The following is a 22,608-nucleotide window of genomic DNA, read 5'->3' as shown; positions in this document are numbered from 1 at the left end:
ATATAAAAATACATCAAAAGCAAAAATGAAAAAAAATCAATTTGTACTTGATGGAGTCTGCCTTCTGATCCGGTAATTAGGCCTGCAAAACAGGGTAAAATCTAACCGGACGGTGGTTATCCGATTAAATTTCCGATGCTAAAGTCAGTATTGAGCTTAAGCAGAATTTTGTGTATATCAATATAGTTGTGTGTTTAGGCATACCTCAAACTCCTTTTATAGTAAATGATAGTATACCTTGTAGAGTTCTAATAGGAAGGTTAATTATATTTGGCTTATTCCCTTAAAATCCCCCCACCTTTTACCCCCAATTCGTTTGCACCCTCACGTTGTAAAACCACCAAATATACCCAAATTACGACCTTTCACTTTCAATTGCACCCTCAAGTATTAAATTGATCTCTTTTCACTTGAAAAATGTTCAAATCAATACTTTAAATTTAGCATATATTTTAAAATAAGACTTAATATTTTATTTAAAACAAAAATAAACATATTTTTTCAAGTGAAAAGAGATCAATTTAATACTTGAGGGTGCAATTGAAAGTGAAAGGTCGTAATTTTGGTATATTTAGTGGTTTTGCAATGTGAGGGTGCAAACGAATTGGGGGTAAAAGGTGAGGGTTTTTTAAGGGGATAAGCCATTATATTTTGTAGGGTTTGACCATGATTAGGAGTTATATTCCTTTATTTAGACATGAGTCCTATTTAGAAACGTCTTCCTAAATAGTCTCGTCTTCCTAACTTAGAGGTTATATTCTTAAGTTGGAGTTTGTATCCAAATAGGTAAGATATTCGAGAATATTTAGTAGATCTAGTAATCTGTCCGAACAGTGCCGACACGTTTTGTCCGAGTCCTCATGAATTTTGTATTATTCATGTTAGATGGTGTTCCAGTCGAGGCGGATCATATGGATTCAGCCGTCTGTTTTGGCCCTTCGGGCAGGACTCCGGTATCGTCTGAGAATGGATCTCCTACGACTCGGCTCCATTGTAGCTAAAATAGAATTCGATATCCATCAGTACTCATATTAATTGTTGATCAAGCGTTTTCTACAAAAAAAAAAACTACAGTTGCTAGCCAAAGCGCAACCTTTTTTTAAACAAATACATGGACCGTTTGTTTAAAAAAATTGAAATTCATAGATTTAACAAAATCAATAGATTGAAATTCAGTACTATCCCGTTAAGGACAAGTTTTGTTGTTCATATGTCAAGGGCTGGTAAAATTTTGCTCATTGTAGACTGATTGTTATAGTATGCTAGTAGGGAAGAAATTTACAGGAACGAGTTTAAAAATTATAAAATATAAAATTAATAAATTTAGAAATCCCGTTATATATATAAATAGAATTTAAAATCAATGAATTTATATTGATAATTTGAAAATAAAAATTTATTCTAAAAGTTCATTATATATAAGAAATAGTTTGAACATTTTCACATTTTAGGTGAAAAATCAAATAAAATATTTCAGAGGATGGTAAATTTCAAAAATCTATTAATTTCCATCACTTTTTATTATATCAAACGATGTATTTTATTTAATTCACGGACAGTGTAAAAAACCTTTGAAAAAACTCTTACTGCAACACTAAAAATTACATTACAATCTCAAGCCTTGTGAATAAATTAATAGATAAGTAAACGATCAATTATTATTGCACGAATGAATGAGATAAGAACTCCATATGATAGCAATATGAAACCAAAAAATTCAGGTTGTTAGACCAAATATTACAATATCTTCTACAGGGAACTGGCATGAATTCAATTGGACATTATATTGAAAGTGCTCTTTATCATGACCACAATATGCAGTTGGGACAATTTTAATATGAATTGCTCATCTGAATTATGAGAATTTATATCTTTATTCTTCAGCTATTTTGAGCAGAACTCTTTTGATATGTATCTTAAAAATGTGTCCATTACATTCAGTAGATTTTATAAACCATATATCAACTTTACATGATTTAAATTGAAATTAAAAAAAGATCATCATATACGATTCAGATCTCCATCGCATTATAAGATCCATAATGAAAATATCAAACCTCATAAAGGGCAACACATAACCACATAAGAAAATATAAATTCTATAAAAATAGAGATGAAAAAACCATAATAAAAAACGGAAAATACAAAATAATATGTAAATAACCAGTAAATCTATTAAAACTAATTAAATGAAAAATAAGAATTATTGCCCGATCAAACCGCAACCCTTTATACTCAATAGTATTTAGTCCAAATATTACAGTTCGATTTTGTGTATAATTTAGCCTCTGTCATGGAACATTTTTAACAGTTGTGTCACGTCATTTATATAACAAGCCAATGACAATGAGTGTTTGCGATATTGAATTTTTTTTTTATTAATTTTTAACAATACAAATTATAACATTGAGAATATTTCATTGATTTATTTACAAATGACGTGTCACAACTATTGTTGCATGAGCTATAGTTTAAATTGTATAAACGTTCAGCAGCAAATCACTAATGGAGAATTTAAATCTTTCCATAACTGCTCCCTCCTTTTCAATTAAAAACAAAAAATCACTCCCATCCAATACCACTTTAACTCTCCAGCAATACAATAGATACAGAATTTTAAACCAGAATAAAAATGTAAAAAAGAATTACATCATTTTTCCATAATAGGAATATAGGATTTCATTACTACTTTTAATACCAAATTAGTTTAGTAATTGGTTTGACTCGCCATTTAAAAATTACAGCAGTTAATAAACTACCAAAACAATCCCTTTAATTTCTCTATAATCATGTGCTGACAAATACAGTAATTAATTAAATTTCAATTCGAAAAATAAAATATATTCACTACCATAATAAAAGGTTGGCTAAATCTATTTTAAAGTCCCTGAACTATACTTTTTTGTTCATTAGGTCCCTCAACCTTTATTTAGCTTCCTTAAGTCTTTAAACTTTTATTTTTTAGTTCATCAGGTTTCTCAACTTTTATTTGGCTTCCTCAGACTCTTAAATTTTTATTTTTTTGGTTTCTTGGATCCTTAAACTTTTGTTATTTTTAATTTATTAAGTCTTTAAATGGATCTCTTTTAAATGATCTAATGAACTAAAAAATAAAAAGAAAGTCAAATAAAAGTTGAGGAACCTAATAAACTAAAAAATGAAAGTTTAGGGATTTGAGAAAGTTAATTAGAAGTTGAGGAATTTGAAAAATTAAAATTGTATAGTACAGGAAACTCAAATTGGGTTTAGCCTAAAAGGTTTGCTGGAGAGGAATAAACAAACCGCTAGAATAAAGCCACGTGTAAATGCAATATATACATATAAGAATGCATGTGGCTTGAGGCAGCCATTCCGGCATAACCATCTTCTATCTTCTCTTTGCTTTGCCATTTGTCTCTTCGTTTTTTCAAAGACAACGTTTGATTTTGTTCGGTTTTTATTTCTTCTTCAAACAGAAAAACAAAAAAATTACGTTGTTTTCAAATACGTTTGTAGTAATTAGTTTTGTTTTCCAAATACAAAAACATAAACTCGTAGTCTTGTTTCTTGTTTTTGTGGTTTTTTGGGATTTATATATTCTTGAATCCGCCACCCTCCGACGCCAGCGCCGCCCTGAAATGGCCACGAGAGGTTTAGTTTTATATTTGTTGGTGTCCTTCTCGGCGGCTGTTCTGTCGGCTAATTTTCTTATACCGGACTATTCAAATATTCAGAAATCATCAAATTCTACTTTTCTCAGTTCTTCTAATGTCTCCGCCACTGAAAGAGTTTGGCCTGTATGTTTTTTTCTATCTCGTGTTTTTCTTGTTTATATGATAAAGTTTTGATTTTTATGTGTTGAACATGGAAAAAGTTTGAATTTTTGATGTGGGTATTTGTTTTTTTTTGGTTTTGATAATGTTTTGGTGTTGTAGGAATTGGAATTCAGTTGGAGAATTGTATTGGCTACAATTATAGGATTTTTGGGTTCAGCATGTGGGACTGTTGGTGGAGTTGGAGGTGGAGGAATTTTTGTTCCTATGCTTAATTTGATTGTTGGATTTGATACTAAATCCTCTGCTGCTCTTTCTAAATGTAAGTTTTTACTTTTCATTATGATTTTGTCTTAATCCATTAGGAATCTCAAAGTATGCTAAAAAGGTAAAAGTTGAAAAAGGGGATCCAAAAAGTTGTAGATTCTGAATTCTAAGTATGGCCCATTTTGTTCCTAAAACTATTTAATAGTTTGGATTGCTAAATTTGTATGAAATTGTGTGGCAGGTATGATAATGGGTGCATCAGCATCATCAGTTTGGTATAATTTGAGAGTGCCACATCCAACAAAAGAAGTGCCAATTCTTGATTATGATTTGGCTTTGCTTTTTCAACCTATGCTTATGCTTGGTATCACCATTGGTGTTTCCTTGAGTGTTGTTTTTCCTTACTGGCTAATTACTGTGCTTATTATCATACTCTTTATAGGTAAATTTACTGTTCCATTTCTTAATCTTTACTTTATTGTATAAGTTTTAGTTGTTTTAATGATTTATTAAGTATATATATTGTTTACTATGAGATAGGAACTTCTTCTAGGTCTGCCTTTAGGGGAATTGAAATGTGGAAAGAAGAGACAATCTTCAATGTAAGTTGTACATAGTTTAATCAATCAACAAATTCTGTTTGAAGCGGTTTCTTGGTTAGTCCTTACTCATATTGAGGCTAAATTTGCAGAAAGAATGGGCAGAGCAACGGAGAACTCTGGTTAACTCACGTGGCGAACGTAAGATATACCGATAACAACTCGTTTTTTTATTAGTTGTCAACTGAATTTTTAACTCGAGCTCTCACGTAATAATAGTCTATTAACTAGTTTTTTCTTGGGATGCAGTTTTAATTGATACAGAGTATGAGCCATTGGTACCTAGAGAAGAGAAGTCAGAAATGGTAAATAAATTTCACCACTTTATTATTTTTCAATAATTTCTAACTTGTTTGTAGTAATACTAAATGTTTTGCTATATACTTTGTAGCAAGTAGTGTGCTTCAACCTAAGGTGGAAAAGGCTTTTGGTGCTTCTATTTGTTTGGTCATTTTTCCTTCTTCTTCAAATTGCCAAGGTAGTTCTTTACTCTCATTATTTGGTATTCAGTGGCGGAACTATAATTTTTTCAAACCCGGGCTAAATTTCATCTTATTATTAATCTTTACTAACCTCCTGGAATCTCAGGCTCAACCTTTCTCTAATTGACTTCACCATAAATTCACCTCTTAGTCTTAAAAAATTCTAAAAAGTCAGCCCGGGTTAGAGCCTACCCCAGACTTTATGTAGTACCTCCCCTCTTTATGCATCCATGTGCTTATATTTGGTTTTTGCAGAATGATGTGGCAGCTTGCAGTACATGGTATTGGGTGCTCTTTTGTTTACAGGTAATGAATATTATTAAATTTCATAAAATAAACAACAATTACATTATGATAAGAATAATTTCATATATCTCAGAATCCCGCCGCTCACAATAATTTTGACAATGTTTTTTTGTTCTTTTGCTGATTTAAATCTTAAAAGTTTAGATTCTTGCTCTTGGTATATTGATATCATGTGGGGTGTTGCTTAATCATGCAGTTTCCTGTAGCATTTGTGTTATTCGGCTATGAAGCAGTGAAATTATACAGAGAACATACAAAGAGAATGAGCACGGGCAACACCGAATCAATCTGCGAGGCTTCAATTGCATGGACCCCGTTGCACCTTACGTTCTGTGCACTCTGTGGTATCTTGGGAGGAACAGTCGGTGGTCTACTCGGTTCCGGTGGTGGTTTCATTCTCGGCCCTCTTCTCCTCGAGATTGGTGTCATCCCTCAGGTTTGTATCTAATAGTTGCACAGAAACACGAGTCCATGTTTCGTCATTAGTTAAACGCTTTTGAAATTCCGAAATTTTATATTAACAGTGTCAATGTTTTTTTTGGTGGTAATAGGTAGCAAGTGCAACAGCAACATTTGTAATGATGTTTTCATCATCATTGTCTGTGGTGGAATTTTATCTGCTAAACAGATTCCCTATTCCTTATGGTAAATTATATAAATCTAACTCAAAATCATGTGAAATTGATTTATGTTGTGTGTCCGTATCTAATAATTTGGCAATAAATTTTGTTTTTGTAGCATTGTACCTCACAGGAGTGTCAGTATTAGCTGGCTTCTGGGGACAATTTTTTGTAAGGAAGCTAATTGCAATTCTCAGAAGAGCATCACTTATTGTATTCATCCTCTCTGGTGTCATTTTTGCCAGTGCTCTCACCATGGGTACTTTTCTTCATCAATCACTATTTACATTGCCATAATTATCACCCTTCGGAAGGTCAAGATTACTGTTTTCTCCCTGCATTTTAAAAAATATATTTTTTTCCGCGACATTTAGTTATTAGCTACCATTTTTAGATGAATGGGTAAACAATGATTTGTTAAAATTGCTGAAGGAAAATAGTAATTTCGTCGGGCGATAATAATAATTTTGTTCTTTTTATTACAAATACATAAGTGCATTACAAGAATGGTGATTTATTTATCTTTTGAAATGTATTGCAGGTGTGGTTGGCACAATGAAGAGCATAAAAATGATAAACAATCATGAATTTATGGGATTCTTAGGTTTCTGCAGCAGCCAATGATCATTGACACTGCAATTTTTTCAAGTAGAAAATTAGGTGGAGGAAATCAGCAAGTGCAAAAAAAAAGAGATTGTAATGGATTGTTGGTCAATATCTAGTTGACTCACTTTCATTGCAACAATTAAAAGGGTATGATAGTCATTTGTTATGTGTATCAATTTGATGAGTGTTGGCTACAAATTTTTAGAGATTTATTTCTTGATGAGTGTTAGCTACTGGCTGACACCATTGCAACATTTATATTGTAAGGAATTACTTTTTTTATTTGCAACAATTGTAGCATTTTTAGTATTGTTCTTATTTTGAATAGTTTGTTTAAGTTCATTTTGACAAAAATCAAGCATTACATTCTTTTTTTACTGAATCATTCGATGTCTGAACGGCGCATGAGAATTGCTCGTTTCCTTTGATTTGCTATAAAAGTGATAAAATCTCATTTAAATTGATGTTAGTTAATTCTCCTTTTAATCACATTTTATACTTCTAAACAGCTCTGACCTCATTATGCTTCTTGAAGCTAGTTTAGGTTTGAGGTTTAGATTTATATATAGTTTTTGGTGCTGAATTTTGCAAACTTCATCTCAAAATAATTGTTAACTTCCTTTCTTTTTTGTTTCAAATACTTGCTCGTTTTTAGGCACAATATTTAAAATTAATTTTTTATATTGCTCTTATTTAGAATATACTATTCATTGTTATTACCAAAGAATTGAATTAATCATAGTATCTAATAGAATATAATAGAAAAGATTTACATAAATAGTAAAATTAGAATATTAATTTTATTTTTTTTAAGCTGTGTTGATGATAAAATGGATAACTATTTTGGATAGAGGAATGTTATTTTTCCATTTAGAGACTGAATTTTACTATCATGGGGAGCAAACCTAGAACCATTTTACTACATCTACTACCATTGGATTTACAATTAAATATAGATAACGGTAAAAAATAATACATCTGTCAAATTTTTATTTTTCAAATGTAAAATATTGAGATATTTGTTAGGAATTCAATTGACAAATATAAAACACCTGTTACAATTTTTGTTAACAGGATGCAAAAATGCCACGGTTATTACAGAAATGAGATGCTTATCAGAACTGCAAACATATGTTTTCCACACATCTACCAGAAACCTCATAAAATAACTGTGTCTCAAACCACATTAAAAAAAAGTAGTCTTCTGCCAATAATAACAAATCAATCCTTTTCTCAAATTGATTTTATTTAATTATATCACTCTCAATTTGTTCAAGTTAAAATTTGTGCCCATTTAATGCCTGATATTGATGGGTAATTCTAATTTGTTTCAATAACAACCTCATATTATAAATTCTTAACAGGATAACCCTAGACATGTGGCATGAGCTTGTGCATCAATTAGGCAAATTGTTTGATCTTCGGCTTCGCTGCTTTGCTCTAAATTGGACAAATATGAAACAAATTTCAAATGAAACAGAATTTTCACCAGTAACTGGAAACATTGCTCTAAAGATCAAACCCCGAATTCATCGAGAAAAAAAAAAATCAAACCCGAAATCAAGTGAAACTACTGATCCATATTCAATTGGCTGGATTAGTTCAGTTGGCTGGTTCAATCCGTCTTTGAATTATTTTTATTAAGAATTATTATTTTTTCAATAATAATATCATTAAATTCCCATTGAACCAATCAAAATTAATCAAAATCCATTTCCGACTTTTCCAAGACCAGCTACCGATTTCCGATTTATTTTGTCCGGTAAGATGGCTTGGTCTAAATTTTAAACTTGCCTATCGAAGTACAATAATAAACTATATTTTGCTAAATATGTATGATCAAATTCTCTCACGAACATTAAAGATTCTCCGTCCCCAAATGATAGAAAAAGATTCGAAGTAGAATAATAAATTACGTCACCTTTAAACATAAACAAGTCACATGCATAGTAGATAAACACCACGTAGATGTTTTTATCAAAATTCTGTGTGAACCTTATTGAACCCCACATAGGGAGAGAATGTTTTAGATGGATTTTGCCCTAAATTAAATTTTGGAAGAGAGTGATCAAGTCTAAAATTGTTTGGATACTACAGATATCGTGTCATCTAGTAAAATATATTTCAATAAATCAAATTTAAATATAGTAAACTTCTAGGAAGTTTCCTCCATATAGGTATTTTATAGAAGTCCCTACTGGATGATTCATGATGAATATGGCTATGGCTGGCTGTATGTTATTCATTTAAAATATGCAAAATGATGGCACAAAAACCGGCATGCCAATTCCTTCACCAAGACAAAAATATATGGGTGTGCAATATTTAGGTATAAATTGACCAACTGAACCAAACTAAAATTCTAGTTTCAATTTTTTGGTCATATAACTATAAGTACTGTTATGGTTAACAATTTAAAAAAATAAATTAATTCAGCTCGGCTCAATTTTTGGTTTGAAATTTCTGATATAGCCAACTTACCGATTGACTAAATTATATATATATATATATATATATATATATATATATATATATATATAACATAATTTTGTATTTTTTTTAAGAAATTAAGGTATTCTTGTCATCTTTTACATGACTTAAGTATCAATATGCCTACTCAATTTGCATGTAATGAACAATTAGCACCAAAATTATTTCATTTATTTTTGAATAATTATTATTAATAAAAGTTTATTATTTATTTAACCGAAATAACTGACCAAACCAAACAATTATTGAGGTTCGCTTACAATTAAGTTTGTAATATTTCGGTCACGGTTCCCTTAAAAAAATTAGAAAAATTTTGTTTCGGTTAATTTGGTTCGGCGGCCAAACCGACTACGCACACCCCCTACATGTAATACACAAAATAAATTCTATTTTAAGTCTTGGTACAATCAGAGAATGCAGACTATTCAGAAAAATAATAAAAAAAAGTAAAATCAATTATTACTCCTTCACTTCTAGATTACACTATACATAATCTACAGTAAAGTAACATAATTATCGTAATAAAAATGTCCATATCAAGTTACGACACGTGACATAACAAATCTCTATTGTTATGTCCTAGTATAATTTTATGCGTGGAAATGATGTTAGGTTTTCAGGTTAATCAATCATGTAAACCGACATGTTCCTAACTTAAACAACATCTAGTGTACTATGATTCACTAGAAGAAATTAATAATAGTGGACTAATTATTACTACTTTTACACTCTAATCCTAACCCTGTTGTTCATTAATTACTAATTTTAGGTTAACATTATCGTTTTCCCTCTAAAATTTTAGTTCCCTTTACTAAATCCCCCTTGTAAGAGCATTTCAGTCAAAGATTTCAGAATAATAGCAAAGATAAGAAATCAAATAAGGCAGGTAAAATCTACAAAACCTTAAGCGAATAGCCGCACCACAATTCTGAACCCACTTCGATTATCTATCAGCTTCCATAGCACCTGAGGCAAGTATAGAGAAAATCACAAGACTGAATGTCGGATCCAACAGAATTAACAGCAGCAAATCTAATAACCATACCAAATATGAAAAGAACAAGAACACTGATCTGGCTGAAAGAAAAAAGAAAGGGTATAGAACTTAATGTGTCTATGGTTACAGTATCAAGGATTTCATCCAGTACATGAATCACATAAAATGAACAATCTTCACAAACAGTTCATTACAATTGCTGCCTTTTGCTACCAATTTGTCCGCTTTCGAAGGTTTTTTACTCCAATAAATATGATCAGATGTGAATTCCGACACAACACCCATTTTTGGTTAAGCTAGAGCTCCACCAAACCAGCACCAACGTCAGAGCCACAAAATAATCTTTCCATTTCATCCCAATCCAAATAATACATTGAAAATACACCTAGCCCAAACTAATCAAGCCTTGGAAGAGTACCAACTTCTGTTGCAGAGAACTGCACATGATATTAAGGGGAAGAAGACTGCTAGTCATACAAGCCAGAGTCCTATTTAGTTGAAGCTGCCCTGGAGAGTTTAATGCCAGATGGGGAATCTTTAACCACTTTAGACTCTGCATTAATTGCAATATTCCCCAGACCCTTTTCCATTGCCTCTCTCTCATCCTTCTCCAATTTCTTTACGTCAGATTTTAATCCCTCCGAGGCTTCATTCTGATGAGTCGGCATAGAAGGCTCTAACGTACGAGGGCCTGAACTGATAAATGGATGAAGAAGACACTGAGCTGCTGTTGGCCGTTTCTCAGGGACAAAATCAAGGATGGGGATCAAGAAATCAGCCAAGTCATTTGCATCCTTCTCATTGAACTCATACTTCTCCATGAGAACTTTATTCAAGGGCCAGAATCGCAATCTGCGGATGTGCCTCAAATCACCATATCTATTAAAAAAGTCCCGAGAATAGCGTCCGCCTAAGGCAATCTGAGAATCATTGCCACCATCTTCAGGTTAGATGTAAATGGCATTTAATGACAAACAATTTAGACAGTGGGAATGAACGGAATCTCACCTTGCGGGGCATCATTCCAAGGAGCTCCATCATCAGGGCCAAGTGGTCCTGAAACACAAACAGAAAAGAGCATAGAAAATGAATCACTATCCATTATGCCTGAACCGAATCAAATTGAAAAAACAAACTGTAGCTGACACTAAGAAATTGGAAAGAGAAAAAAACACTAGAATTGGAAATTGACATCGGGATCGCATGTAAAACAAAAAATAACAGCAATACATAGAAAACGTAATATTAAAAGCAGAAACCTACATTCGTCCAAAATGTTGCTCCTATTGTGTACACAAAGGGGGAACATACTAAAAAAATTTCGAGTAAATCGTCATGTTTTACCAGTTACTACAACTGAAATTCATAGAAAACCCACAATTTAGATAGTGATGCCTAATGATAACCAATAAGCATCTTTCAATTATAGAGCTCCAAGAATAATTTTGTTTCAGCAAAAGAAAAAATAACATAAGACCTTATTATAAATACTATCAGAATCTGCTAACAAAATAAAGCTAAACTAGGAACATAAACTAGGAAATCTGAAGCCGGTACAATTCTATTATCAACAAGGATGGACGTCATTCAGCAAATGATGAAAAGAGGGTCAACCTCCTAAAAAGAAGGTATGCAAAATGTGCTTTTATAAATCATTCCACACTCGTCTATTTTGTTTATGAAACATCATAAAAGCAAACACCTTCAGCATCATATCTCTTGTAGGAGTTCAAGGACTTTATCACCAAAAGAGGGACAAGGATTAACATGGAAACAGAACTATATTGCAGGTTTACTGTACTGCATGCACATTTTGTCTCTTCAATCTGCAATTAAAATATACATAATAATGCTCATCCTCAGACTGCCATGTAATAACAGTTGTTCATTGGTCATGCAAAAATAAGGACAGAAGAAAGGATACCACTCCAAAGAATTGGCAGGATTTGGTTCCTGCAAACAATATGTTACATTTTACCTAACTAAAATATGTATTTTTGACTAGCAAAACATTATTCTGAAAGATCCTCTGTTCTCCTATTATATTTGTTAAACCAATTTCACTACCATTGGAACCTTAATAGACTTCTTTGCAATCATGCATGCCATTGAAATTATGGGGTATGGCTAAAGAACAATGGAATAGATATTTCATACAATTAGAAAGAGGTAATGAGAATAATAAGCAACCAATGTGAAAAAGAAATAGTCTGACATATTATACCTCATCTCTGTCAAAGTTATCACCGCTGTGGGGATCAAAGAGCACGTCACCAGATGCAAGCTCAAAACAAATGCAAGCAAAGGACCACAGATCAGCAGACGTAGAGTACTTAGATCCTAGGATCACCTCTGGACACCGGTATTGTCTCGTCTGTATATCATTTGTGAACTGTTTGTATGTCCAACATGCATTTCCAAAATCCACCAATTTGCACTTCAGGTCAATTGAGGCCATCAGCTTCTGCCTCGTGGAGCGATTTCCTCTCTTGTTGCCCTGATTGTCTAACCCACTGCTCTTTGTTCCATCAGCATCAGATCTTCTGTTTGTATTATCAGAACAAGCAGGCTGATCTTCAGCAGAACTCCCATTTTGTTTAGCATTAGGAGATAACTCATCCGCAGCAGATGTTTCAAGATCCACATCAGCTTCAGCAGAAACTTCCTTTTCCACGCACCCCTGAGCGGCTCGCTTAGCCTTTTTTCGTATCTTTTTCTTCTGATTCCTAGTTAAATCTCCATTTAGTCTAGCAACCACTTCTAGCACAGTTTTGTTACTATTTGGAAGAATAAGGGAAGCACCCGATTTTCTTGGATCCTTCAATGGGTCTATCATCGATAACAGCAATATGTTCTCCGGCTTCAAATCAGTATGTATAATGGAAAGCTGTCTATGCAAATAATCCAAACCCACTAAAATGTGATAACATATCTCTTTAACCTTATGAATAGGCATTCCGCGGTAGTCACTATACTTAATAAGGGTTAAGAGATTATCCCCTAAATACTCAAAAACCATACAAACATGCTGTCCATTTGGACCAGAATGCTTAAAATGATCCAAAAGCTTTACTACGCATTTACTATCGTCAGGGTCTCCATCAGCAATCTGTTGCAATATGGTTATCTCGTCCATGGCAGCTTCAGTGTAATGCTGAGCACTTTTTTGCACCTTCAAAGCTACAAATAGCTGCATTTTTCGCGGCAAGTAAATAAAAAGCATACTACAGAAGATAACAACTAACCAAAAGAGTAGTACATAATTATTAAGCAATGTGTAATCAATCAAATACCCTAATTTTAAGAAATTCAAAAATCAGCTCAAAAATTTTAAGCAACTGCTGAGCACAAAAACATAATATAGTTACTAAGAGAGAAGCATACAGATTTGTGAGTGTCCCAAGCGAGCCAAACAGTGGAGAAATGACCCCAGCCGAGTTTACTTTGAACAACATAACGCCCGTTTTTAAAAGTATCACTGATTCTCACAGAGTGATAACCGCCGCGCCGATAATCCTCCGTCCCTTCGTCCTCCGACGTCAAGTCGTCGCTCTCGCTGCTCCGATCATCCTCCTCCTCCTTCTGTACCGCCGCCACATGCTGCTGCTTCTCGTCCATTCAAATTGGGTTATCGTAGCCAATTAGGGTTTTCTAGTTGACTCAATGGATCTTGTTTTTGTGTTGGAGGATGAAATTGTACCGGGAAAGATGAGAAGTTTCGCCTTTTCCTTTGTTTCTGTTAATAGTGTGCCGCTCTCTTCACGTCGGGTTTGTTCTTTTCTTTTCAATCGGTTCGGGTATGGATATGAATTTTGCTCCTTTACTTCCTTTTTTTTATTTTTTATTTTTTTAAGAAACTACCAAAAAATTAAATTCCAAATAGAATTTTGGTCGTGCAACATAGTCATCCATTCAAGTTATAAAGAGTATCTTGCAAATTTATTTTTTGATGGTGAAGGTATTGATCAATAATTAATTATTCAAATTTATAGTAGTCAATTAAGTTAAAATGTTGATCATTTGATAATGTAATTGTATTCGGGCATTCTTCGATTATACAATCAATATTATAAACCGAGTGAAACGGACTCCCACCAATTTAACGAGCTATTCGAAATTGATTTGAAAAGTACTTGATTAATATCGAATCGAGCTCGATTTCAGATCACTCGAATTAATTTGATATTTTATGTCAAATTGAGAAGGTGATTTGATCCTTTGTTTGATAGAATTCTATACATCTATTGAATTCTGAGATGGATTGTCACAATCCAAAGTTATTTTAATATTAAAATGCCATTACATAAATTATAGGACTTGGGAAAAAGGAAGTTCTACTTCTTTAACTAACAATTCTATTTTCCTCTTTTTAAAAAAAAAAAAAATTATTTTCCAATAAAAAAACCAACAATTCCATTTTTTCTACTTAACAATCAACTTTTAATTTGTAATAAAAAGTAAAAACATTCTCAAACGAAAAACATAAGGTCCAAAAAAAATGACCGAAAGAAACAAAAGCCGAACAAAATTTAACATATAATAATTATATTCATGAAAAATAAGATATAGTCTTTGAAAAAACAAGGATAGGAACCATTCGAATTTTGTTTGTTATTCAAAAATGAAAATAGTTAAAAAGGTAATTTGATGTTCGAAAGTGAATATGCATTTTCTTTTGCAGGAAGGTTTTTCATATTTAATTTTTGTTAATATTTAATTTACTAATTATGTCTAATCATATACTCAGTGATAAGTGATTGTTTAAACACAAATATAAATGGATTATAAATTATTTTATAATTTCGAAAAACACCACCCGTACTCTATTAAAATTAGTGAAGAAACCTGTGTTTTAATTTTTATTTAATCAAGAAAACTAAAAACAACAAACATAAGTTTTTGTCTAATGATGCAAATGAGGCCCAAATCATGTTTAAGAAAGTTGGGCTTTATTATACATAACATATCGTGTCAAAACTGTAAATAAGTTAATCTAGAAAGGCTAAGAAAGTCAATGTAAACATTATAAACCACCGTGCTCATCAAATATAATGAAATTTCTAGGGTTTACCATAGCCAACATCAGGAGCAGGAGCAAAACTCACAGCCATGGTTCTCAAGTAATACTCTCTTTACTACTATCTTTCCATTTAATTTATTCTTGCGGAAGAATCATAGATCTGATTTTGGTTAATTTTGTTTTAGTTTTATTATCAAAGAATTATAGTTAAACTTATGCAGTGATTGTATTGTATAATTCCAACTGTGAGATACTCTATTGGATATCCCTTTGCTTCAGATTAAATGAAAGCACCGGTCTTTAATTTTCTAAAATTTTGCAAGAATTAGGGATGGTGGTTAATAATGATGCCATTAGAATACAAAACAGAGAGAAAAATGTGGTCTAAATTGATTGACAGAATGCATGAAAGTATTTAAAAGGATGAAATAATAAAATCAGATCTGATTTTGGTTAATTTTGTTATAGTTTTATAGTTGGGTTTGTATTATTTTCTAATTGGTTGTCTGTTTGGTAAAGATGGGTTAATTCTTAGTTTTGGCATTTCAGGACTGAGCTATGCCGTTTTAGCGGAGCCAAGATTTATCCTGGTAAAGGAATCAGATTCATTCGCTCTGATTCTCAGGTAATATCTTTGTTACTTAAATTTGATTACTTCCCCCTTTTATCATCCGGTTATTAGCGATTATGTGTTGATATGAGAATCTGAAATTCTGCTGTGTTTTTTTTTTTTAATTTGTATTCAGGTGTTTTTGTTTGCTAATTCAAAATGCAAGAGGTACTTCCACAACAAGTTGAAGCCATCGAAGCTTACATGGACAGCCATGTTTAGGAAGCAACATAAGAAGGTATAGTTTATTTTGACATTGCTCTTATTTTGGAGAGATTATGGATAAACAATTATTTGGTGAAAACATTTTATATGGCAAGGTATAAAAAGAAAATAATTGTGTCAGAATTCACTTAATCTAAAAAATGGGATACAATCATGTTTTTCTTTTATTTAGTAGAGCATAATTGCTCATGTAATTTAAGAACGTTGACTGTTCTAGCTTGTACCAGTAATGTGGTTTAATTAGTTATACTTCATAATTATGTTGACTTTTTTCATCTGTTTGTGGAGTAGTAGCTTCTTGTGTTACACTTTAATCAAACAATGCTGTTATTCTGACACAGGATATCTCACAAGAGGCTGTCAAGAAGAAGAGACGAGCTACCAAGAAACCATATTCTAGGTCCATTGTTGGCGCTACCTTGGAGGTTATCCAGAAGAAAAGAGCTGAGAAGCCAGAAGTTAGGGATGCTGCCAGGGAAGCTGCTCTCCGGTATGTATATATTGTGTTTGCATAGTTTGCTAATAGCACAATTTGCAAAGAGATGGTTAAAATGTATTAATGATGATTTAGTACCTGCAGAATATGTAGTATTCTAGATATTGCACCTTACTGCGTAAATTTATTGGCTCATGAGGTTGTGTCTTGAATATATGATTCATCTTTTTAATTTAGAGTTAGTAATTTTCTGAAGTTGGGTTGTTTGTCCTATGATACAGCGAAATTAAGGAGAGGATCAAGAAGACCAAAGATGAAAAGAAGGCAAAGAAGGCAGAAGTGACTGCCAAGTCACAGAAAGCAGGAGGCAAAGGTAACATGCCTAAGGGTGCTGCACCAAAGGGTCCCAAACTCGGTGGTGGTGGTGGAAAGCGTTAAGCTGCCAATTTTCTCAATGTTCTTTGCTATTAGACCGACTAGTTTAACCTATATCTATTTTTCTCCAAGTTGCATTTATAGGATGTTTGTATTACTTCAGTTTTCTATGGTTGGTACAACAGTGACGTTTTTTCAATTTTGTTTTTCCAATGTTATGTACTTGAGTTTGAAATTGAGCAGTTTAGATGCTTCTGAGTCTAATGTTAATCTCTATCACATGGAGCTACTTCAGATGATTAAACCCATGTTGCATGAAAACAGTCGTGGAAATAATTTTTTTAGTTTTTTTGATCATATTAGTAATGGGTTTATATATCAGAAATTAACTTAACTGTTATAATTAATTTATAACATGAGTCATCCAAATATATTGGTTAATCTTTTTGAGTCCTTTCGAAGGAATAAGCTGAGATATCTACAGAAACTATATAATTTTCAGTTTGACATTAATAATTAAACATAATATTGCATTGTTCACACAACAGCTGACATTTTATTACAAACTGTTCTGCACACAGCTCTGTTTTTGCAAAATATTACTGATCTATGGCATCACCTCAGAAGCCAATAATTTTCAAATCTCTGATATCATTGAATTATATAATTTTTATTGGACGATAAACGTCGTTTTATTTGTTGGATTTTGGTAACTGATATTTTTATTTTTCATCAATAAGAGGTCACCGTACTAATTCAGGCCAAAAATTGTTTATGTTTCAACCGGCACATTGGATAAACATAGAAATTTGCCGTCTTCACTATTAATGTGGATTGTTATAAAACTTATAGCAATCTTCCGAAAACATATAGTTAAATTGCCGCAAACATATAGAATGGTGCATTGAGCACGGAAAAAGAAAGTCTAAAATGGCATATTGAAAACCTATATTTTCAAAATTGTTTCTGTAAACGGAAATGAAATATGCGTAGGACTTAACAGATTTTGTAATATTTAGGTGTTCAAACCTTTTCAATTTTTTCAAGTTATGGTTTGGAAAGCAGTTTATATATTCTTCACAAAACAAAACAACACATACATAGAAACATTAGTCTAAAATATGCTCCCTCTTCCTCTGTCACAAAGAAAATTATTCATTTTACTATCTTCACATAGTTTTAGCAAACACAATTATTATTTTTAATTTTTTTTATTATATATTTATTAAATACTATAACTAATTCACCTTTTTTGGATACAAAAATAAATTATGAACTTCAAATAAAGGTAATATAAAAAAATTAAGTGTAAAAAATGTGATTTATTAGAAATTGCAAATATTTAGGATTAAAGAAGAGAAAAAAATGAACAATTGTTTCGGGACGTTGGGAAGAAAGTATTACTTTTTAGAAGTCATTTTTTCTGGTAGGAATGTGGCGTTTTCAGCTACATTAGCAGAACTTTTCGATTTACTTATCTTTTGGTACAATAAACTTTTGGATGCACATGGAAATTTACACTATTTCTCCCATACAAACAAAATATAACACTACTTTGTCTCTTTTTCTCTGTATGTTTCCCATATTCTTGAGCGTGCATCTTTTTTCTTACCAAATTTCCCTCCCTATTCAAAAGAATATGCAAAAATCGAACCAAATCGATAAATTTGATTTGATTTGGTTTGATTTTATTAAAAAATCATTTTTTCATTCATGTTCTATTTTAAAAGTAAAAGAGTGTCAGTTAAATTTTGGTGCAAATCAGAGCAAACGAAACCGAACTAAATTGAAAAATCAATGTTTAAATGCTTTTACATCCTTATTAATTCGTTATGTTCTGATATGAAATAAAAATTCAATTAGATTCTTAAAATTAGTGATTGTACCGTACATAACGAAAGATAATTTTTTAACCTTCATGCATTTGTTTCACAAGAGAGTTTTACTATTCTTAAAGTGTATAGTTCACTCATACGAGAGCGGTCCATCATAAAGTGAATCCATGTAGGTAAAATAAAAATAAAAATATGTAATGGTTTAAATTTCCAAATATTATAAATTTAATTATTAGAAGGGTTTAAAGTTATTTTAAACTAATACATATAACTAAGAGTCATCCTCACTAAAGCTAGGGCTAATATAAGCAACTCTAGCAAACTAAAACAAACAGCAGAAACTGTCTGATAATGTTTAACCTAACTAGGGATAAGATGGAATAATAGTCCAGTACGGTGATGAGACCGGGTTGTATTCATCGACGTTCATAAGATAGTTGCACTCTGCAATCTGATGGCTACTATTTGCTCCTCCTCGTGGCTTGCTGCTCGAGCTACGAATCGCAACCGACGTGCTTTCTACAGTCTCTTCGCCGGAGATATCTGTATAGCCTGCTGCTGTCACTTGCTCCCTTAGGATAGTTTTCAGTTTCATAACCTGCAAATATATTTAATTATGATTATTTTATGAGAATGATTGAACTAAAATAGGAATCCTATACTTGTTCATTATACAGAAGTAGAAATTCTCATAAGAGTTAATTAATAAAGCACGAGTGGTACTAAACATTTGGTACTAAATAGTTATCTTACATTTTTCTATTTGGTACTAAAAGTTTCATATTCATATTAAAATGGTACTAAAATTTCAGCTTAATATGGTGAGCTAGTGAATCATATTTCCAGAACATATTGCTATATCGGTTACTATATTTTTTTTTTGTAATAAAAGATGATTATATTAGCTCAATCACAAATCAATAATTGCCATATGACAAGACACCTTATGGCAGCGAATTCTTAGAATATGCTATTACCGATTCGCGATTGTCATATAAACTATTTTTTTATCTGAAATCTTTTTAAAATACTTTAACTTATTATAAAAATTAAATCTTGAGTATTATTTTATACGAATTAAATGTTTAGTACTAAATTGAAATATAAAATTAATATTGGATATCATTCGGACATTTAACCATTGCACTAACCTCTTCTTGAAGCTTTTGTTTCTCTTTAGAAACAACATCATAATCTTGTTTAAGTGAATCATATAACCGTTCAAGCTGCTTAGCTTTCCATCTCGCACGTCTATTTTGGAACCAAACCGCAATCTGTCTCGGTTGTAACCCTAGTTCTCGAGACAGCTTCATTTTCCGATCAGGATCCAACTTAATCTCCTCTCGAAAGCTCGTCTCTAGCGAATCCAATTGATCACTCGTCAATCTTTTCTTCTTCTCTTCACTTCCACAACTCATCTTGTTGTCTAGACTCGGAATCAACCCGCCCCCGTGAGACGCTTCTGCCATTGATAGCTGCTTCAAATCCATCCCTACAAAACAATTGAACATAGTAACTATAACTTAACAAAAACTTCTCGAGTCTTACATTTCAGTATTTCGTTTACATTTCTAAAAACACTAATGAAACTCAACAACCCTATCATTTTTTCCATTTTTCACCACAAGTTAACAAAAACTGATCGAGTCTTACGTTTTACTATTTCGTTTCCGTTTCTAGAAATAGTTCTGAAACTTCAAAATTCTATCGTTTTGCCGTTTCAGTGGATTTTTTATTTTAGGGTTTCTGTTTCCGTGCTGCATGAGAAAAAAAACGTATAGTAAGAGATGTAGAATTACCTGGATTGTGATAGTGGTCGTAGTTAGAGTTGTAGAGGAAGTTAAAGGAAGAATGAGGAGGACGAGAGACAAAATTAGGTCTGAAATTGCCATGCCAATCCATGCTTCCTTTTCGGACACAGTTTCTGAGTTTGTCTCTTCTATCTTCAAATGAAACAAAAATAGGAGATATATAAAGGTCAATAAGATGGACCACATATACTAAGTAAAACAAGACTCGACACAGTTTCAACTTTCAAGTTAGAATCAGAAGTTGGGGCGTGACTATTTATATCTGTATATATATATGATAGTGTATAGTTGTGTTTTAGGGTGCAAGAAAGTGAAATCAGTATTTTAAAAATCGAACCTGACTCACTGGTTCATCTAATTTTGGAGGTCAGACAATTCTTTTGTTGGCAAAATGAACTTATCCATCCACAACCAGATATTAGGGTATTGCCAAATATATCATAATCTTTGAAGTTTGCCCATTTGATCCGTTATTTATTCAGTCTTTGACATATATATCCAAGACTTATTTGAATTTTGCTAAATATACCAAATATATCCAAGCATTGGTTATATTTGGCAAAACTCGAATAAACGACAGACCAAATAAACAAAACTAAAAAATTATAGTATATGTAATAAAAATGGTATAGTTGTGGATAGATAAATTTATTTTGATTGAAAATACGGTTCAATCTTTTTGAACCGAAAAAAATACAAAATTGTACAATTATTGAACTGGTTAAACTGTAAAAGTTGTCTATTTCCTTATATACCAATTAGAGCGCAATTTATTTATCAATGAAATTTTAACCATGTAGTTAAATTTTAAACAAATAGATTTAATCTAGAAAAATACCACATATATATATGTACACACACACACACACACACACACACACACACACACACACACACACACACACACACACACACACACATATATATATATATATATATATATTTATTTAACCGAGCGAATCGATGGATATACTAGTCGGGTCGTCGGTAATGGTTTCAAAAAAGAGAGTGAAATAGAAGAAAAGGTGAAGAAGTGTCGGTTGCAGGATGAAGAAAGAGAGAAAGGAGCAGTAGTGGTACTGGTAGGTATGTGGGGGTTATTAGGCGTGAGAAAGGGAATGGTGTTATATCACTCACTTTTTCTCTGAACTTCATGGGACCAGATTATGACCTTTGATTCTCATCTCTCTCAAACTATGGAATTAAATTTTTTCCGACTATCGAACTATAATTTTATAATAAAATAATTACCGATTTGAAAAAAATTATAAAATAGTTATCAAATTCTAATTTTTTAACGAAACAGTTAGTAAATTATAATAAAAAGTAACAGAATGGTTATCGAATTATGATCTTTTAACCAAATGGTTATCGACTTCTACCTAAATACACATCTTTATCTTATTCATATAAGTAAATAGATGACCATTTTATTAAAAAGCTATAGTTTAGTAACCGTTTTGTTACTTTTTTTATAATTTAATAATTGTTTCATTATAAAATTATAATTTGATAACCATTTTGTAATTTTTTTTATAATTTGGTGACCATTTAACTATAAAGTTATAGTTCGGTAAATGAAAAAGAATTCACCCCTCAAACCATGCATATTGTTTTTACTTGGTTCGGTAACTATAAAAAAAGCTATAGTTCAATAACTGTAAAAAAATCTATAGTTCAATAACTGTAAAAAAAATGACATTTTGTTCGGTAATTGTAAAGCTATAGTTCGGTAACTGTAAAGCTATAGTCCGATCATTGCTTAGAAGAACAAATATAAATGAGTTTATAAGTGTAAAGTTTCAACCACCTATTAACTAGTTCTAGTTATTAGGTCATGGTTGAACCTAAACACTCTCATAAACATGTAGGTGGATTATCACATTCTCATCAATTTATAATTAATTACTCCCACCAATATTTTTAATAATAACTGTAAAATTATAGTTCGGTAATTATAAAACTATACTTCGATAACCGTAAAAGATGACATTTTGTTTTTTCTTTTCTAAAAGAATAAGAAAATCACCCAACAATATGCAAAATGTAGTAGTGGATTTATTTATGATTCACATATCACCATCCTAATAATCATCAGAATAAACATAACTTTACTATCTCCTTTTAAAATCTGTGCTTTTCCTTCTCTTTAAAAAAACTCTCATTTTTTCGTCTTT

At 31.8% G+C, this 22,608-nt stretch overlaps 4 protein-coding genes across 4 annotated transcripts; 2 read left to right on the top strand and 2 right to left on the bottom strand.

The window, feature by feature from the left end:
• Positions 1-3,344: 3,344 nt before the first annotated feature.
• Positions 3,345-6,941, top strand: LOC126678761 (sulfite exporter TauE/SafE family protein 4). Its single transcript, XM_050373661.2, has 12 exons — positions 3,345-3,776; positions 3,915-4,074; positions 4,261-4,461; positions 4,560-4,621; positions 4,711-4,759; positions 4,868-4,923; positions 5,010-5,096; positions 5,356-5,406; positions 5,603-5,842; positions 5,958-6,051; positions 6,145-6,285; positions 6,568-6,941. The coding sequence occupies exons 1-12, from the start codon at positions 3,618-3,620 to the stop codon at positions 6,648-6,650; spliced, it is 1,383 nt and encodes a 460-aa protein (XP_050229618.1). The 5' UTR covers positions 3,345-3,617; the 3' UTR covers positions 6,651-6,941.
• Positions 6,942-10,196: 3,255 nt separating this feature from the next.
• LOC126677811 (uncharacterized) lies at positions 10,197-13,926 on the bottom strand. The gene is made up of 4 exons (XM_050372605.2): positions 13,504-13,926; positions 12,344-13,309; positions 11,128-11,175; positions 10,197-11,039 (listed from the first exon to the last, which is right to left on the bottom strand). Exons 1-4 carry the CDS (start codon positions 13,735-13,737, stop codon positions 10,608-10,610), a joined length of 1,680 nt encoding a protein of 559 aa, XP_050228562.1. The 5' UTR covers positions 13,738-13,926; the 3' UTR covers positions 10,197-10,607.
• Positions 13,927-15,202: 1,276 nt separating this feature from the next.
• LOC126679137 (60S ribosomal protein L24) lies at positions 15,203-17,089 on the top strand. The gene is made up of 5 exons (XM_050374076.2): positions 15,203-15,239; positions 15,689-15,764; positions 15,886-15,987; positions 16,316-16,464; positions 16,692-17,089. Exons 1-5 carry the CDS (start codon positions 15,229-15,231, stop codon positions 16,846-16,848), a joined length of 495 nt encoding a protein of 164 aa, XP_050230033.1. The 5' UTR covers positions 15,203-15,228; the 3' UTR covers positions 16,849-17,089.
• Positions 17,090-18,821: 1,732 nt separating this feature from the next.
• LOC126678026 (putative homeobox-leucine zipper protein ATHB-51) lies at positions 18,822-20,654 on the bottom strand. The gene is made up of 3 exons (XM_050372882.2): positions 20,420-20,654; positions 19,772-20,112; positions 18,822-19,218 (listed from the first exon to the last, which is right to left on the bottom strand). The coding sequence occupies exons 1-3, from the start codon at positions 20,520-20,522 to the stop codon at positions 18,985-18,987; spliced, it is 678 nt and encodes a 225-aa protein (XP_050228839.1). The 5' UTR covers positions 20,523-20,654; the 3' UTR covers positions 18,822-18,984.
• Between the last annotated feature and the right edge of the window lie 1,954 nt (positions 20,655-22,608).

Source organism: Mercurialis annua, linkage group LG4 (genome assembly GCF_937616625.2).
Source record: "Mercurialis annua linkage group LG4, ddMerAnnu1.2, whole genome shotgun sequence".
Taxonomy (NCBI): domain Eukaryota; kingdom Viridiplantae; phylum Streptophyta; class Magnoliopsida; order Malpighiales; family Euphorbiaceae; genus Mercurialis; species Mercurialis annua.
Note: the sequence above shows the minus strand (reverse complement) of the source record. Positions and strands in the feature narration are given on the sequence as shown.

Bases quoted from the DNA above. Each gene is read 5' to 3' on its own strand.
- LOC126679137 (XM_050374076.2), top strand. The intron at 15,765-15,885 runs GTAATATCTTTG...ATTTGTATTCAG, and splicing joins TCATTCGCTCTGATTCTCAG to GTGTTTTTGTTTGCTAATTC. The intron at 16,465-16,691 runs GTATGTATATAT...CCTATGATACAG, and splicing joins GCCAGGGAAGCTGCTCTCCG to CGAAATTAAGGAGAGGATCA.
- LOC126678761 (XM_050373661.2), top strand. From the start codon at position 3,618: ATGGCCACGAGAGGTTTAGTTTTATATTTGTTGGTGTCCTTCTCGGCG. The intron at 5,407-5,602 runs GTAATGAATATT...TTAATCATGCAG, and splicing joins GGGTGCTCTTTTGTTTACAG to TTTCCTGTAGCATTTGTGTT. The intron at 6,052-6,144 runs GTAAATTATATA...TTGTTTTTGTAG, and splicing joins CAGATTCCCTATTCCTTATG to CATTGTACCTCACAGGAGTG.
- LOC126677811 (XM_050372605.2), bottom strand. From the start codon at position 13,737: ATGGACGAGAAGCAGCAGCATGTGGCGGCGGTACAGAAGGAGGAGGAG. The intron at 13,310-13,503 runs GTATGCTTCTCT...CGAAAAATGCAG, and splicing joins CTTGGGACACTCACAAATCT to CTATTTGTAGCTTTGAAGGT. The intron at 11,040-11,127 runs GTGAGATTCCGT...AATGATTCTCAG, and splicing joins TTGGAATGATGCCCCGCAAG to ATTGCCTTAGGCGGACGCTA.
- LOC126678026 (XM_050372882.2), bottom strand. From the start codon at position 20,522: ATGGATTGGCATGGCAATTTCAGACCTAATTTTGTCTCTCGTCCTCCT. The intron at 20,113-20,419 runs GTAATTCTACAT...ATTGTTTTGTAG, and splicing joins CGACCACTATCACAATCCAG to GGATGGATTTGAAGCAGCTA. The intron at 19,219-19,771 runs GTTAGTGCAATG...ATATATTTGCAG, and splicing joins AACAAAAGCTTCAAGAAGAG to GTTATGAAACTGAAAACTAT.